The 15946-nt window shown below is 56.1% G+C and overlaps 3 protein-coding genes across 3 annotated transcripts; 1 reads left to right on the forward strand and 2 right to left on the reverse strand.

Annotated features, from left to right (window-relative positions):
• Window positions 1-3056: 3056 nt before the first annotated feature.
• Window positions 3057-6786, reverse strand: VOLCADRAFT_89357 (uncharacterized protein; the record flags this gene model as incomplete). The annotated part of the gene is made up of 5 exons (XM_002949015.1): window positions 3057-3311; window positions 3735-3920; window positions 4992-5088; window positions 5744-6567; window positions 6754-6786. The coding sequence occupies 5 exons, from the start codon at window positions 6784-6786 to the stop codon at window positions 3057-3059; spliced, it is 1395 nt and encodes a 464-aa protein (XP_002949061.1).
• A 1440-nt stretch (window positions 6787-8226) lies between these two features.
• On the forward strand, window positions 8227-13619 carry pcgA (polycomb group protein; the record flags this gene model as incomplete). The annotated part of the gene is made up of 9 exons (XM_002948914.1): window positions 8227-8343; window positions 9443-9619; window positions 9929-10038; window positions 10785-10848; window positions 11497-11715; window positions 12249-12346; window positions 12861-12998; window positions 13290-13386; window positions 13512-13619. Coding segments are annotated over 9 exons (1128 nt in total), but the record flags the coding sequence as incomplete, so codon positions are not given.
• Window positions 13620-13787: 168 nt separating this feature from the next.
• Window positions 13788-15649, reverse strand: VOLCADRAFT_80460 (uncharacterized protein). The gene is made up of 5 exons (XM_002949016.1): window positions 15510-15649; window positions 15173-15241; window positions 14967-15080; window positions 14752-14838; window positions 13788-14598 (listed from the first exon to the last, which is right to left on the reverse strand). Exons 1-5 carry the CDS (start codon window positions 15540-15542, stop codon window positions 14455-14457), a joined length of 447 nt encoding a protein of 148 aa, XP_002949062.1. The 5' UTR covers window positions 15543-15649; the 3' UTR covers window positions 13788-14454.
• Between the last annotated feature and the right edge of the window lie 297 nt (window positions 15650-15946).

Below are 15946 nucleotides of genomic sequence, written 5' to 3' on the forward strand. Positions count from 1 at the left end.
TACCCGACTTTTAGTTGTTTGTTTGTTTTCCCTTCGAATCCCGTTTTCGTTGGTGGTGTTTTGGGGGGTTGTTTCAGAGAGCCTTTGACTTTGCCCTAGCTGAGACTTGTGGACTCGCCCTAGCGGGACCTGAGAACCCTTCGTGGTGTATTCAATGCAGCGCCATCCCCGGATGGAGGGGCTGCGGAGTGGCTGCGTAGAGTGTTGGCAGTCTGAGTCGGGGTCGGGAGCACACAAGACTAACCGACTTGTGCTGTGTGCTCCCGACCCTTGCGCTGTGTTTCGGCTTCGGCCCCCGGCTCTCGCGGCCCACAGTGTAATCTAAGTCATACATACATACATACATACATACATACATAATACATACATAATACATACATAATACATACATAATACATACATAATACATACATAATACATACATAATACATACATACATAATACATACATACATACATACCCGCTTGTGGTCGGGGGTGCGGTGGGAGAACGAGAACAAAGAAACGCTGTGGCGGCTCGCCGTGGACGGCATCCCCCTGCCCGGCAACACGCACCTGGCCCGCATGGTGCCTGAGCGCTGTGGGTGTGGAGGGTTCGGCAACGCCAGCAACCAGCACTGCTCCCCACGCATGCACCACTTCTGGGAGTGCCCCGTCGCACAAGCTGTCCGGGAGCAAATTGACCGACACATACAGCCCTCCCAGGAGGCAGCGACAGGCGGCATCACCCGGAAGCAGCTGTGGTTGGTCCAAGCCCCGACCGGCTGCGAGCAGGCCCCCTGGGATGTGATCGCCCTGGCGGCCCTGTCTGCTATGGAGGTAGGCAGGTGCTGCCTGCGAGCAGCCGGAAGACGACTGGAAAGGGCGGCTAACCCCGCGACAGAACAGCCAGAGCAAGTGCAACAGATCCAGGCGCAAGGGCCCCAACAGCGGCGGATAACGGACTTCTTTCACCTGGCCAACGGAGTGAGACCGCACGAGGGGCCGCCGCTGAACGCGCCGGTACTCGAGGATCAAACGCAGGGGCCCATCGCGGGACCGGGGACGGCAACAGCAGCAGCAACAGCAGCAGCAACAGCAACAGCAGCAGCAACCCCCCTGGAATACGCCCGCGCTCGGGCAGTAGTGGACTTCTGGGCGCGCTTGCGCTCTTTCACCGCGCTCAATGTCCCAAGGCGGGGCTGGGACGGAGTGGGACCCCACCACCCGATCCTGTCAATCGTCGGGGGAGCACTGCGCTGCGCGGAGGCGGTGGACATCACGACCTAATGGTCAAGCGGACGCGGCGGGAGCTGGAGTTTAGGGGATAAGGGGATAGGGTGTCGAGGCGCGGAGGGGGGATTTGAGGTGGTGGGGGTGGTAGGGAGGTCGAGAGGGAGGTTAAGGGAAGGGTTGCGAGGGGGGGATCAGGGATGGGGCTTGGGGGGGTGCCGCGCAAGGGGACATGGGGGAGGGAGGGTGTATTTGCCTGGGGGAGCCGTACCGGCGGAGGGGGGGGAGACCGGGGAAAGGGCGGGGAGAGCCGGGGGGGAGGGGAAGAGGCAGAGAGAGCACCAAGAGGATGTAGGGTTGAGGGGTGGTGAGTGGAAACAGGTGGCCGTAGCGAGGGCGCGGATGAGGGGGAGGTGGGCACCCAGAAGGAGGGGCCGTACTCGAAGGTGCGCGCGTGGTGCAGGACTAGGTTCTTCAGGGTACGAGACCGGGTTTTTCATGTTGCGGCGTCTAGGTGAGATAGGATCTTGGGAACCAACCGTCTTGGTAGAGCGGTATTGGGGGGGCGCCGAGCTGGCTACCCTCCCCCCCTGTGGTTTCCGGAGGCTTGATCGCCCTGCGTTGCCGCAGGGTCTTCCCGTTTGAGTACTTTTCAAGTTAGACCCAGTGCTGTGGAAGGGCGCGGACTTGTGCGGTGTTATCCCCCCGACGGGGGCTATCTCCCCTGGACTAGCCCAGGGAGGGAGAGGCGGAGGAGGGTAGTAGTCTCAGGAGGCTGTTTGGCGTCTTGTGGTGTGAGCTCTTTGCGTGAGGTTTTTTGCGTGAGGTTTTTTGAGCTTGGTGACCTCCCCAGCCCGGGATGACTCGTCGGGCTCCCGGTCGCCCAGGTCCTGGTTGCGAGCTCTCTGAGATGCTCGGTTCGTTCGGTCGGCAGGAAGAGCCCCCCAGTTGCGACTTCGTTTATGTTAGGAGACCAACGGGCATAGATCCCGTCTAGTTGGAGCGCCAAACAAGCGCTGTTGCGTGCCGGCCGTCGTTTCCCGTGCGGCCTGACCCGGGGGCGGAGTGCATGAGACTAACCAGCCGTATGCACCCGCCCCTCGCGCTGTGCTTCGGCCCTGGGCCCCCGGCTTTTCAGCCCACAGTGTAATCAACGTCATACATACATACATACATACATACATACATACATACATACATACATACATACATACATACATACATACATGCATACATACATACATACATACATACATACACACACGTACCCACTCTCGCCTCGGCCTCGACCTCTGCTCGTAACCTAAGACATGGGCAGCAGGCGGATCGTCTCCTTCCTCCTCCTCCTGGTATACCGCTCTTCACGTGCGTCACCTATCATTAACTAGCCCCCTACTACTACCACTGCGACACAACATCTCTTCGGATGCGGCCACTCAAAAAAACAGCGCAGGTGCAAACATACTTAGGGTTTTGTACATACACACCTAGATAGTACATACAAGCACACCCACACAGCCGTAAGCATGCACGCGCGCACGCGTAAATGTATGTATGTTTATTGTATACGTGTGTTTCAATGAACTGAGCCGCGAATATGAATACGAACGATGAGGATGGATGGTGAGGAGTTTGTATGTGTGTCTGTGTCTGTGTGTGCGTGCATGCGCATGTTTGTGTGTGTGTGTTGTGTATGTACGACGGCGCACAACACCCGGGGAGTTTCTCCCCTCCTTTCCCCCTCTCCCCCCAGGTAGCGGTACCCCCGTGCGCGAGGTCAGGTGTCAACGTCTCGAGCCCTCGTTCCACCTCTACATCGCCCCGCCGAGCCGACCATCCCCGGCATCACTGCATTTTAGCTTTGCTGCGGTGCAGCGAGTCCAGTGCTGCAGCAGCGCCACTGTCGCCGGCGCCGCCGCCTTGTCGTCGACCTTTTCCATTGACGCATCCCGTCGCATCCGGTGCCAGGGCCGCCACGAGCACCCCCGGCGGCGGGCCCCACAGCGGCCAGATCCACATCCAGGGGCCAGCGGCGCTACTGCTGCCGTACATGACCCGCCGGAGGCGGCGCACCGTGGCCGCACAGCCCACGGCACCGGGCTGCAGCAGGTCGCGTTGTCGAATGAGCGCGAATGAGAAAAACCGCACACACGCATGTGAGCGTTTGCGCGTGAGGACGGAGGCAAGGGAGGAGGAGGAGGAGGAGAGCGCGGCGCGAGAAAGGAAAGAAGAGGAAAGAGGAAGGGAGGAGCGGGAAGGGAAGGGAAGGAGCCAGGTTTGTCTGGGGACGCGCCGCACGGAAAAGCCGAGTCATGAGAACCAAATTCTGGTCCTTCAGAGCAACTCTCACTCAAGGAAATGCATTTTGCACAGGGCCCCGTCCAGGGGCCCCTCATGGGCTCGCCCGCTCTTTACACACATACATACACACATACATACACACATACATACACACGCATATACACACAAAAAATAATGCTGCCATCACCCCGCTAATTTTTTGCATAACTAAAGCGCCCTCACCCCATCTGCGCCCAACGCCACCGCCATCGCGTCCGATGCGGGGTGCACGTGATGCCGTACGGCCCGCTGCGCCGCCGCCGGGTCCACGCCGTCAACCACGCGTACGGCATGTCGTATGGATTGTACGAGCAACATGCTGACGGAAACGAGGATCCCTAGCGACACAAGCAGGACGTAAGCCGCGACCTGCGAATGAGGAAGCGAGTGAGTGCGTGAACGGGGGCGAGAATGGCCCAGGGTGGTTTAGGTTTGGGGTTCTGGGGTATTGGGGGTTGGTTGGATCATGCCTCTCTAGGTATTCGTGTTGGAGAACAGACCATGCTCTTTAACTCTCTACTTGCGTGCGCCGGAAGTCCGCTGCACCCCCTCGGGTAAAACGACTAGGCACGCATGTCACCCATGGCACACCTACGCACATACACACATACACACACATACATACACACACATGTAGTCGCAGCACTTCTTACCCGAGGCTAAGTACAACAAAGCACATACAGACGTACACAACGCGGCAGGACATCACGGCAGGAAAAAATTCAAAATTCCGCGAATGGCATTGCCTGCCTGAACCCATACGGCACGGCACAACCCATCCCGACACCATCCAACACCCGTCGTCAACCCGGGGAACGGAACTCGCCGTCAGATGCAGCGGAGCCCGCACAATGAGAGTCATAAAGTACGTCATCGCCGCATCCGTCCACGCCGTAATCGGCGCCAGCCGCCGCACCAGCCAGCCCCCCCTGGCGGCCGCCGCCGCGGCGGCGGCACGCGCACGGCTCGCTGTCAGTACAGCTATCGTGAACGCCTCCGCCGCCTGTGCTCGATCCCGTAGCAGCAGCCAGGCACTCATGACGGATGCGTAGGTCGTGGAGGTCGCCGCCATCCCAAGGAAGGAGATGAAGTTTCGGAGGTTCGCCCTGCTTTCCGTCGCCGCCGTCGTATACACACCGTACACGGAAGCATTTGCCGTATCAGTGATTAGATCGCCGCCAGGCAATGCAATGCCAGGCATACATATGCAGATGTGAAGTTTTCCATGATTTGCTACAAAAGGGCGCCCAACCTCTTATCGTCTAGAAAAAAGTGCCGCGAGTAAGACTCAAAAGAGTCCGGATTTCCCAGCAGTCCGGATTTTCACCCCCGAACACCTGCCCCCAGCCCACCACTCCGCCCACAAATGATCCTTTCCTTCTCGCAACTGAACACCTCCCCAGAACCCTCATCACCCCCAGCCCCACCACGCCCACACACCCGAACACCTGCCAACGCAATTTGCGATGAAGGGGCAGTGGTGGTCCTGGTCCACCACACAGCGGCCGCACATGTAGCAGTGATGTGACCCGTGGGTCTGTGGACCGCGACACGGCCAACAGTACCTGTAACAGGCGCAGCGGTGCAGGGTAGCACTGCGCTCGTATGTATGTATGTATGTATGTATGTATGTATGTATGTATGTATGTATGTATGTATGTATGTATGTATGTATGTATGTATGTATGTATGTATGTATGTATGTATGTATGTATGTATGTATGTATGTATGTATGTATGTATGTATGTATGTATGTATGTAGTTACAGGGTGGTATAGCTTCACCAGCGGCCCCCTTTCCCAAGGCAGTTCCCTGCTCTCCCCTGCGAGAGGGGCACCCTAATCCATTCACCCCATCCGACTTCAGAATGTATTCGTTGGGTTCAGCAACTCACCACCAGCATCCAACCAAATCTAGCGGATCAACGGCGTCACAACTCAGTTCCTGGTCAGCTCGCAAGTTGATATAATCACGTCCTACACCGTCCACAAGATGGGGGGCCACCTCCCAATTCAACACCCCTCACACACCGAGGGGTCGACAGGCGGATTTGAACCCGGAACCTCCGGGAGCAGAAGTCAGGCCTATGTATGTATATCATACCCACGAGAGAAAAGACCGGGGGTCCCCAACCCGGATCGAGTGCGCATACACACACGCAACGGGATGTCCGTTTCCGCTTCCGCCGTACCTTAGGTGAGAGTACGAGAACTGCGGGACGAGCTGTGAGGGAGGCCGAAGCGTCGCCGGCGATGACGAAGACGGCATTAGAGTAGAAGCAGGTGGCGGGACCACGGCTGCGGTGCCGTCAGAGGCGCCGCTTTCCGGTAACACAGCCTCGACCGCGGACATAGACAGCGCATGATTCTTACACACGTCAGCGTCAGCTCCGGCGGCGGCATTGCTGTTCATGTTGGCTGCTGGACTTGGGCTTAGCGCGATTTCATCTTTGAGCCTCTTACCTCCGTCAGCCGGCTTTCCATTCACTGCATCCGTACCGCCACGCCCGCCGCCCGCCGCTACGCCGCTGTCGTGCATGCCGTACATGCCGTCCCCGCTGATTGCTAACGGAGTTAAAGCTGGATCATGATCTCCGCTGCCATTGGCGCTACCGACAGCGCCAGCGCTTGTACTAGTGCTGCAGCGGCTGCCGGCGGCGGCGGCCACCCGGGGCTTGAAGGCGGGCGGGATATCTTCGCAGCATTCCACGACAGTGCCGGGGGTTGTTAACGTCGCGGCGAGGTAGTTAAAGAGGACGCCTACGGTGAGGAAGTAGCTGAACGCTGCGTGGAGGATCCAAGATGTGGCTGTGGTGGCGATACGGGGCAGCACAAATCCAATGCCCGGAGCGACGATGGACGTGATGAGCGCCAGGACGATTAGGACGACAAGGTACGACAGCCGTGAAAGCAGTCGCATGAAGGCGCGCCATACGCCTCGTCGGCGCGGCCGTGGCCGGAGGTGCGTCGGGCCGGCGTCGGGCGCGGCATCGCTCACCGCGCCACACCAGCCGCACTGCCAGGGATGTTCAAGGGGCAGCGGAGTTACCCAGCGGCATGGATGAAAGGCGAGTACGTGGCACCCAAGTGGGAAATGGGAAAAGGAGCGAGGGTTTCATGTCAAAGAACACTTGCAACACGGGAATCCGATGAGGTCCCTTGGAACCGTGGGATAACAGGTCTGGCTGTTGTCATAACTTACCCTGAACATCCGCGAAGGTATATTGTCTACCATGGGAATCTGCACAAGGACTCCACAAGCCCAGCACTGCACCGTTGGCGCACATGGCTGCGGTTCGTGTAACGTTGATAGTTCCACAGTAGCCATGACTGTCCCGTAATATAACCTTTGACCCAGTAATATCAACGTTTTGCTTCTTGTTTGCAGGCGTGTCCGAATTCCTCGTACGCACCGGCTGTACTCAAGCCGGGATAGCTACGCTCAAAACTGTCCGTTACAAACAATATCGATAGGTTGTGTATTTAGCTTGCTGGCGCGTTGCAATTACGTTTCTGTCCGTGCTTTCTCGCCTACACATCTTGCTTGCAGCTAGACCTCGTTTTGAGCTCCCTGCCATCTAACAGGCTGTCTCCACACAGGTACTATTGCGGACAACCCGTATATGCCAAACTTCTTCTTCTCCGCAAGTTTTCGACGTGCTGGCATGTGACCTGCTGCGCCCGCGTGGCCCCGCATCGCACCGGCAGCAACGGCCCATCCATGAAGTGATGAAAGTTTCATCTCATAGCTAGAACGTGACGAATCGGGAGCGCTTGTGCTCCAGCTGTGGTTGAATTCTTCCCCCGCGGGGAAACCATTAGAAATGTATCGGGATGCCCGTAACGGTTCAGCTGCGGCAGAGAATCCCCAGCACGGCAGCCAGCCAGGACCCTCACAAACCCAGGCGAATATGCAGACTCAGGGTACAGGGATCCCTCCATCAAGTTTGAACTTCAAGTACAAGTACATGGGCAGGTGGGCCACTAGGAAAGCGCAGCCCAGGAAAAGTGTTGTTACAGAGCAACAAGGAGCCATGCCACTCCAGCTCAACTTATTTTCCTCACAATTTACCCAAGCACATCATAACCCACTTAGCCCAAGCCCACCAATCTAATCCCATGTCCCAAATTTCAAATCCCCCTCTTCCTCCATTTCAGAGCTGAATTCGCGTCCGACACCGCCGCTGCCCTCCGATCTTCCCCGCACCTTGGACTCCACCCGTCCTCTGCAACCACAAACTACACGACCTCCTCGGCGCCACTCTGCTGGGGTCACACCCTGACCCCTGCAACCCCTTAACCCCCCTGTTTCACTGCTTCTCCTGTCCCTGCCCTGCCCTGCCCTGCCCGGGTCATTTTAACACCCCCCAAATCCCACCCCCATGCCCCATTATCCTCCTCTGCCCCTTCTCCTACAACACCCCTGCCCCTGCCTCTTCCTATAGACCTCAACTCCTTACACAGCCGACTCGTTTTGCATCTTCGTTCCTTAGCCCCTGACCTCACCCTGCTCCCCATCACTAACCCCGGCCCTGCCGCACTACCTCCGGTCGCCACCTCCCTACCCTCTAGCTCGACAATTATTTCTTTGACTTTTGCAGCCTTTTATAAAATCCCCAGCCCCCTTGTCGTCACCTGGTCATTACTTGCATATGCTTCCCCCGGGGCCCCCCACTGCAGCCTCCAGGAGGACCATCGCGAGCCTATCTTTTGCGTCACCTTCAACAACTTTGATATGGCCCACCGGGATGTTTTCGCCACCGTGGGGCAACACCGGGTGCGTGTCCGGGCAGTGGGGCCAACATTAGCCCAACATTAGGCCAACATTAGCGCGAGGGTCCCCCTATGACGCCAGCGAGGCGTACGAGGCGGGGCCTCTTGTCTGTCCTTGGCTCGACGGGAAAGCAACACCGCGGCGATGGCCCGTGATGGTTAGTTGCCCTGCTGTTCCCGGTATGACATGTTCAGGATGTTTACCACCCGCAGATCCTCCTAGAGGTCCCCCGTCCGTCCACCCCCTCCCTGAAGGTGCATCTGGGTGCATCGGCCCACAGTTGCAAGCAGTGTCGTGTGTCGGCCTACTACTGTGCCGACTACTATTGTCACTGCCGACTGTCGTTGGTGATGCACCGTAAAGTAATGCACCGTATCCTTACTGCCACACGTTGTTGCTGCTATTGTCAGGCCTCCATTTACCGGTTGCTCCCGGGGGGACAGTTCGAGCTGCTACAGGTGCGGAGGAGGGTCTTGGGAAGGGAGTGGGAGGGATAAATAACTTTGGGTTTGGGGATCGGAAGGTGGGGGATCGGGGGGGGGAGATTGGCGGGGGGGAAAGAGCGCCAAAAGGTACGGACTGTCAGGTGACACTTTTTTACTGGCAGATGATGATGATGATGATGATGAACAGACAAAAATGTGTCTTTAATCAGTATACTTTTCGCGCGGGCATCCTCACCCCTCAACCCCCGAGACGTTTTTCCATTCCCGCCTTTCTGGTCGCCCCCCTCCGCTGTCGGCCCCCCTCCCTTGGCCGCACTACTTGATGGCGCATCCAGGTGTCATCGGCAGTTTTGTTCCTCTGACTTAAGCATCGCGAATATATTTCCCCCTTTTTCTCAACTGATGTTGTTGCTGCTGCTGCTGCTGCTGCACAGGTTTATGAAGACGCTGACGTGAGTGAGTGAAGATGCGTGGCCCAATGGAGAAGTTCTGCTACTGCTGCTTCTGTTGCTACTCCTGGCCCCGACTCTAAGACCCGCTGGAGCTACCCGAACCCGAGGTTCCATCATATGCACACACGCCCGACATCCTCCTACTTCCCATACTCAATCACCTAAACAAGCGTTTCTGGCCCGGGAAAAATCTGGGGAATCCTGATGCCGATGATGCAGCGCGGCCGGAGGGGTTCCGAAGCCGGCAGTGGAGGTGGGGCCGAAGGGGACATCGGTGAGAAGTTTTACTGCTGCAAGTGGTCGGTAGACGAGGAAAGCGGCGCGGCGTTGCTGCTGCTTGCCGGGGAGAAGGCGCTGGTGCGGGTGCTGGACGTCAGCCGCGGCTACCTAGTGCATGTGAGTGCGTGTAACAGGGCAGGGGAAGGAGGTGGGAGGGTGGAAATATCCCTTACCCTTAACACGTCGGCCCACTCCGTGACCCGCTCATCGTGCGGGAGCTGCGAACCAACATTACAAAGCAACGTCCCCAACCAGCCAACTAACAGACCCGTGCTGATGCTTTCTTAAGAACAAAACACACAAAACATGAAGTCGAACACGGATGATGCACATATACATACGCACGCATCTCCAGGCGGGAGATCTCTTTTAACGTCTCGAATCGTCACCGTTTCCTTTTGATACACTTTTTTACTACTACTGCAGACGTTTGCAGGCCACGGCAAGGTCATCAACGACATTGCCGTACACCCCAGTCGTCCGCGCCTCTTCCTATCAGCAGCTGAAGACGAAAGCATACGACTGTGGAACATCCGGTGGGGGGGGATGTGTGGGCGTGTAGTAGAGGAAGTGCGGTTAGCTGGGTGGGCAGGGAAGGGCAGGGAGGTGAGAGGAGTGACACGCAAAAACAACTCTTTGTGATTCATTTCATTGGGTAGTTTGGTGCGTGCGTCTTATGCGCAGGTCCCATGGAGGGATCATGTGCTCGTGCATCTGTCTGTCTATTCTACACTTACCTGCTATGCGTAGTGATGGTGAGGATCTTCGGAGAGGAGCACCGAGGCCCTGTAGGGTCTGGAAGACGGACGGCTCGGGGGGTGAGTGGTATAGATTTGAGCGGAGGAGGCTGGTGCCATGGGGCCGACAGCCTCGGTGGCGTTCTGTTTGTTTGTTGGTTAGTTGGAGAAACAGTTGGGTTAGGTACTTTGATGGTTGTTTTTGGGGCCCAAGAGTTCATTGCATATGTTTGTGGAGTAGCGCACTGTGCCACACACGCGTCTATATGCCACCTGCCTTTTCGACCTTCCTATCCTGAAGGACCTTAGCACGGCTGTTCATTACTTAAGCAAAGCTCTTGAGAAGAGCGCGCTGGTAGCTTAAGATTTTGACAGCAACCTTGAGGTTATTAGGACTGCAGCGCTTCTTTCGTGCTGCGGGCCCACGAAAATTTATGCGAAGATGGCCTGCCGGACAGTATTATTTCTTTCCGCGGCTTCCTTGATATGCGGGTAAGGAGCTCTGCCCTGAAGGAAGACGCCATTTGCGATGGGGGCATGTGCAGGTCCCGCACTTGCGTTGCGATATTTGCGGGCGAAGGCGGTCACCGCAACAAGGTGCTCAGCTTGGTGGGTGCTTGCTTGAGGAGGTAACCAGCCTGCGATATTAGGGTGAAGTGGATACGTTGGTCAGACATGGGTGTATGTGTGTATGTGAGTGTATATGTGTGCCCGCGCGCGTGGTGTGTGATTTGCGCGTGCGTGTGTGAGTGTGTGGGTGTGCGTTGCAGCGGATTTACGTCGCTTAGGCCCACAAAGTGTAGAAGCAATGTGCCGCACCAAAGCCGTGCTTAATTGGCGGCGTGCATGTATGCGCTTGTGTTTATGCGTGCGACGAAGGGAGGGTAGCGTTTGGCGTTCCAAAATGCTCAGAATCCCACACGTTCTCGCCGCGCATCCGCTCCGGCCCCACCTCGTCCTTTACCATGTCCCCCCCTCCTCTTTCTCCCGCTCCACACGCCTCCTCCCCTTCCCCTCCACGGCCCCCGCCTCTTTTCCCCGGGGGCCATCCTTCTCCCTCCCCGAAATCCACCCCATGCCCCTGGCCCCTTCTCGTGCGTCCATGATCGAACCGCTTCCCTTGGGCCCTGCGGTCCCTGGTTTTCATGTCTACCCCGGAATGGTATCATGGGACCATCACGATGCTTTGTTTATTCCCTTTGCGCGTTCCGCGCCTTCCCTCTTTCCTCCACCGGCTCGTCCTTCGGACCTCCGCAGGACTTCCACCCTTGGGACGGTGAACGTTTCTTGTCCGCCGGAATGGATAACGCAGTCAAGATATGGAGCTTGGCGCCCATTGAGCGACTGATCGACGAGTCGGATGCGGCCGTGGATGGCTGCGTGGACAGTGGCGAGGGCGGCGTCGCCACGGCGGCGGGCTTACGGCGGGCCTTTCCCACACGCGTCGTACAGCAACCATTGTTTTCCACGTTGCAGGTGCTGCTGCTGTTTGTTGATTGTTCATGCGCGGCGGGGCCGTTTGGTGCTGGTTTTGCTGCTTGCTGCTTTGCCTGCGCTCATGCTTTTGTCCCGTGTGCTGCTGCTTATGCCACGTCCGACGATGAAGCAGCTTGGTTCGCCTGTGCATCTGCCTTCCAGTTCGTCTGCCATTCAATACGCCAACCTATCGGCTGTATGTAATTGTGAAATGTACAGGCAATTGTATGCCTGTTTAAATAAAAACCTTTTTTATTTATGGAGCGTGGTAGAGAGCGCGTGCCTCGTGTGTTCGTGAATGTTTTAATGAACCGAGTGGACAGGAAGGGAATGGCGAGAGGATGGCACACGTGAGCAACTTTATTGAAGGAAGTAGCCCAGCGTGATGGTACACGTGCATCTGTATGTGTATGTGTTCGTCGGGACCGCATGACCAGTACGTCCAGATAATGGCAAATGGCAAATTTGCCACAAGCAAGCCAAGGAGTATATCTGATGACGTGTCGCCATATATCCCTTCGCGCGGCACGCAGGTCCATAATGACTACGTTGACTGCGTGCGTTGGCTGGGGGACTTGGTGCTCTCAAAATCCGTACATGACGTCATTACGTTATGGCGACCCGGGGGACAGTCGAAGCACCGAAAGCTACCGCCGGGGGCGGCGGCGGCGGTGGCATCATCGGTTGCCGACGACGGCGGCGGCGATGGCGATGACAGCGAAGCTGACAGCAACGTGGGGCTGTCGACGTCGGGTCGCTTGGGTGGAGAGAGCGTCGCCAGCAGAGCCACTCGGATAATGGTGCGTCGTTAGTCATGGAGGAGATTAAGGCAAAACGACTGCTGCGGAGAGACCCCTGGGTCAAGGGTTGTAATGCGAAGCCTGAATAGATACTAGTGGTTGTCGATCCGGAGAAAACATGTGACATCGTAATTCATGAAGGTTATCTGAGGGTGTATATATGGACCTGGGTTACGGTTCGTTGCGGCGGGAGGCAGAAGGGAAGCTTGACCGAAGGGCAGGTCAATGGAGGTGATGGGTTTTTCTACTGGTTGGGCGGGCAGTGGGTCGATTCGGACTAGAATGCAGTTGGAGCCGCAGCACCACAACGTTAACTTAATAGTACTCCGAGTTTTGCAGTCATAGCGAGCTTCACTTGCGTCCTCCTCCCAACCCCTCATCTTCTCCCATGCAGAATTTTAAGTTGTCCGATAGCCATCGTACCTGGTTTGTCCGCTTTTCCTGCGACGTGCAGTATTCTGTGCTGGCGTGCGGCAGCGCCAGGTAAGATACAGGGTACATGTGCTTTGGGCTTGGATTGACTTTCCTGTTCTTCTCTATTCCTTGCCCAGTCGCGGTTTACATATATTTCATCCCCACTTAGAGGCTTCTCAGATGCCCTGCGTACCAGCTTGTTCGGTCCGTCCATAATCCTCGCAAGACCGATTTAAAACAATATCCCCAATTGACAGTTCGAGTTCGAGTGTCGAAGTGAAGCACTTTTATCGTCAAGGACATGTACCGTGAAGATGGTACTGATAGCGCCCTTCCCATCATCGCTGCCCACCTGAGCAGGGGCAAAGTGTTCGTTTTCTCGCTGCTCGCCACTACACTGGCTGGCACCGAAGGGGCACCAAGGGCCAAGTTAACCGCACCGCAGTGCAAAGTGGTGGTGAGGCATGCTGGTGTCGTACGCAGAAGACATTATCTAGTTTTGATCGAAGGATGCCATGTTGATGCACACCAGTGTAGCTTTGGTCGCATTCGAAACGCAGGTACAATTTGCTTAAAACGCAGGTACGACAGACGGCAGTTAGCTATGACGGCACTACCATCCTGGCCAGCTGCGATGATGGCTCCGTGCACCGCTGGGATCGGGACAACAGTATGGAGGTGGTCCCATGAGGAGAATTACTCAGCTATGATCGCATACGCCACTAGGGGTTGGGTAATGGGCTGTAATTGGTAGACATATTGGACAAGGTCGTCGCCTGACTTCTTCCTAAGTGTTCACAAATGGCGTGCAGATATAGGAGGATTTAGGAAATCTCGATTGATGCATGAAGCCAGTGTCAAAGCGTGACTATGCAACTTACAACGGCACCACATCCCCGTACACGCGGAACCTGGAGACGATTCCCAATTACAATCACGACTAGTAACACAATATACCTACTTTTCAAACCATCTCTTGCCATACTCTGCTTGCAGCTCGATGCGATGTCCGCATGTCTAAAGTTAAGATGGCACACGGCCTACAATCCTCTCTTAAATGTAGATGTGTGGCGGTTGCACGAATATTCATGTATGGAATACACAGTCGCGGAATACACATCCCTGCCTTGTGCCTCAAGCCTGTGCCGTATGACGGCTGCATTGCATCTCTTGTCAGAAAAATCCCCTCACCACCCGTGTTCCCAACCAGACTCTACTTACCCCATGCCCCTATTTCACAATCCATGTGTAAATCCCGTCCCATTCTTTCACCATGTCACACCACGCTAGGCACGAAAAACAATACATCGTTGCCTGGCAATAGCCAACACAGCAGCCCGGTAAACAGCCCTCAAAACGTAACGCATGTCCGTGAGCATGCTAGGCACTCAAATAACAAGCACGAGCTATACGCGTCCTCCGTTCCTGCAAGCTGCTGCACCAAGGTGCCTTACATGGCGACCAGCTCGTATGCTCTGCGCTATGCAGCTGCCCAACGCGCCTTGTTTGATGTACAGACCGGAACTTAGCCCATAGCGTACTTCCGGGTCCACTCCCTTGCGGTCTCCTCGTACCGACGTCGGTCAGTCTTGTAGATGTGGGCAATCTCAGGGACCAGCGGGTCATCTGGGTTAGGGTCTGTGAGCAAGGAGCAAATGGACAGGAGAACCTGCGGGAGTCGCAACACCACGTGGGAGCACTCAGCAGTGAGCTCCGCAACCAGCTAGCCTACGGTGTTTCTGCAACCCGTTACCCGCGACGTTAGCATTAGCCCATCCTCATTATACATTGGACGCTGCAACCGGGTACGTTGGTGACTCGCCTTCGAGATGGTCAGCGCTGGGCTCCACTGGTCTTTGAGGATGTCCAAGCAGATGCTTCCCTGACTGTTCACATTGGGGTGGTACACCTGTGTAGCCAAGGAACGCGAGTAGGGCTCAAATATGCAACAAACATGACAGGCAGTCCAAAGTGTTGGCAAAGGCGACGCTGAACTGGGTGCGGAGGCCGTGAAGGTAAAACATTATGTTAGCGGACCTTCGTCTGAAAAGTGACCTTGGGCGGCTTGAACGGGTAGTCCGGCGGGAACATGATGTTTACAAAGAAGACACCTCCCGCATACGGGCTGTCGCTAGGGCCCATAATCGTTGCCTACAATATGAATGGAATGGTTAGCGGAGTGAGCAAAAATTGGCTCCAACAAACAGGGCCAGCACCTCCTGCACCGAAGAAGGCCGCCGCACCTGCCAATGGAAGAGGTCATCACCAGCAGGGCCAGCGCTGCAAGATGTGGGCGGATCCTTCTGAAGGTCCTGTAGGCGCAGACGAGACGGCCAGGGTTAGGGCGCGGGCCCCACGAAAGGTGCGATGGCCTCGGCCGGGCAGGACGGCCACAAAGTCGCTCCGCTGTACACAGCCCTAACCATCGCGCTCTGCAAGAGCGTCCCAATTCTATTGCCGCCCGTTCACAGAGAACTAGAAGCGCGATATGGAAGGGAAGCGAACCCCATAGAAGATCTACAGCAGATCCTCTTCCCAACCAGGAGGACAGGACATTTATGCCCCTTTCAATGTACAAACCTGCAGCTCCTTCTGAATGCGCTTTGAAGCCATTTCCAAAAGCTAATGGACTTCTAACTAAGGGAAAGGCTTAGGAGCGCCTTGAGGAGGTAATGCAATGTTCTAGGCTACTCGTTTCCCAAAGGACGGCTCCTGTATAACAGAGAAAGAAGAGTTATAGGGAAAGGCATGTGACCCTGCAATTCACAAAGGGCCGATTGTACGGAAAACCGTAATTTCCAGTGTTTTTGTGTGACTTTTATCATTTTGTCCTCATTTGTGGTTGTTATTGATAAGCGCTTGCTGAATGTCGTCGTTTTGCTAAGTTGCAATGCCGGTCAAACTATCCTTCCTGGGCAGAGATAACAATTTCGACGGGCCACAGCACCTCTGCTACATGCAACGTCCATCTGGTTTGAGTATGGATGAATAGCATGGGCTGCCGTGGCTGTCATTAG

This window comes from Volvox carteri, assembly GCF_000143455.1.
Source record: "Volvox carteri f. nagariensis unplaced genomic scaffold VOLCAscaffold_12, whole genome shotgun sequence".
Lineage (NCBI taxonomy): Eukaryota > Viridiplantae > Chlorophyta > Chlorophyceae > Chlamydomonadales > Volvocaceae > Volvox > Volvox carteri.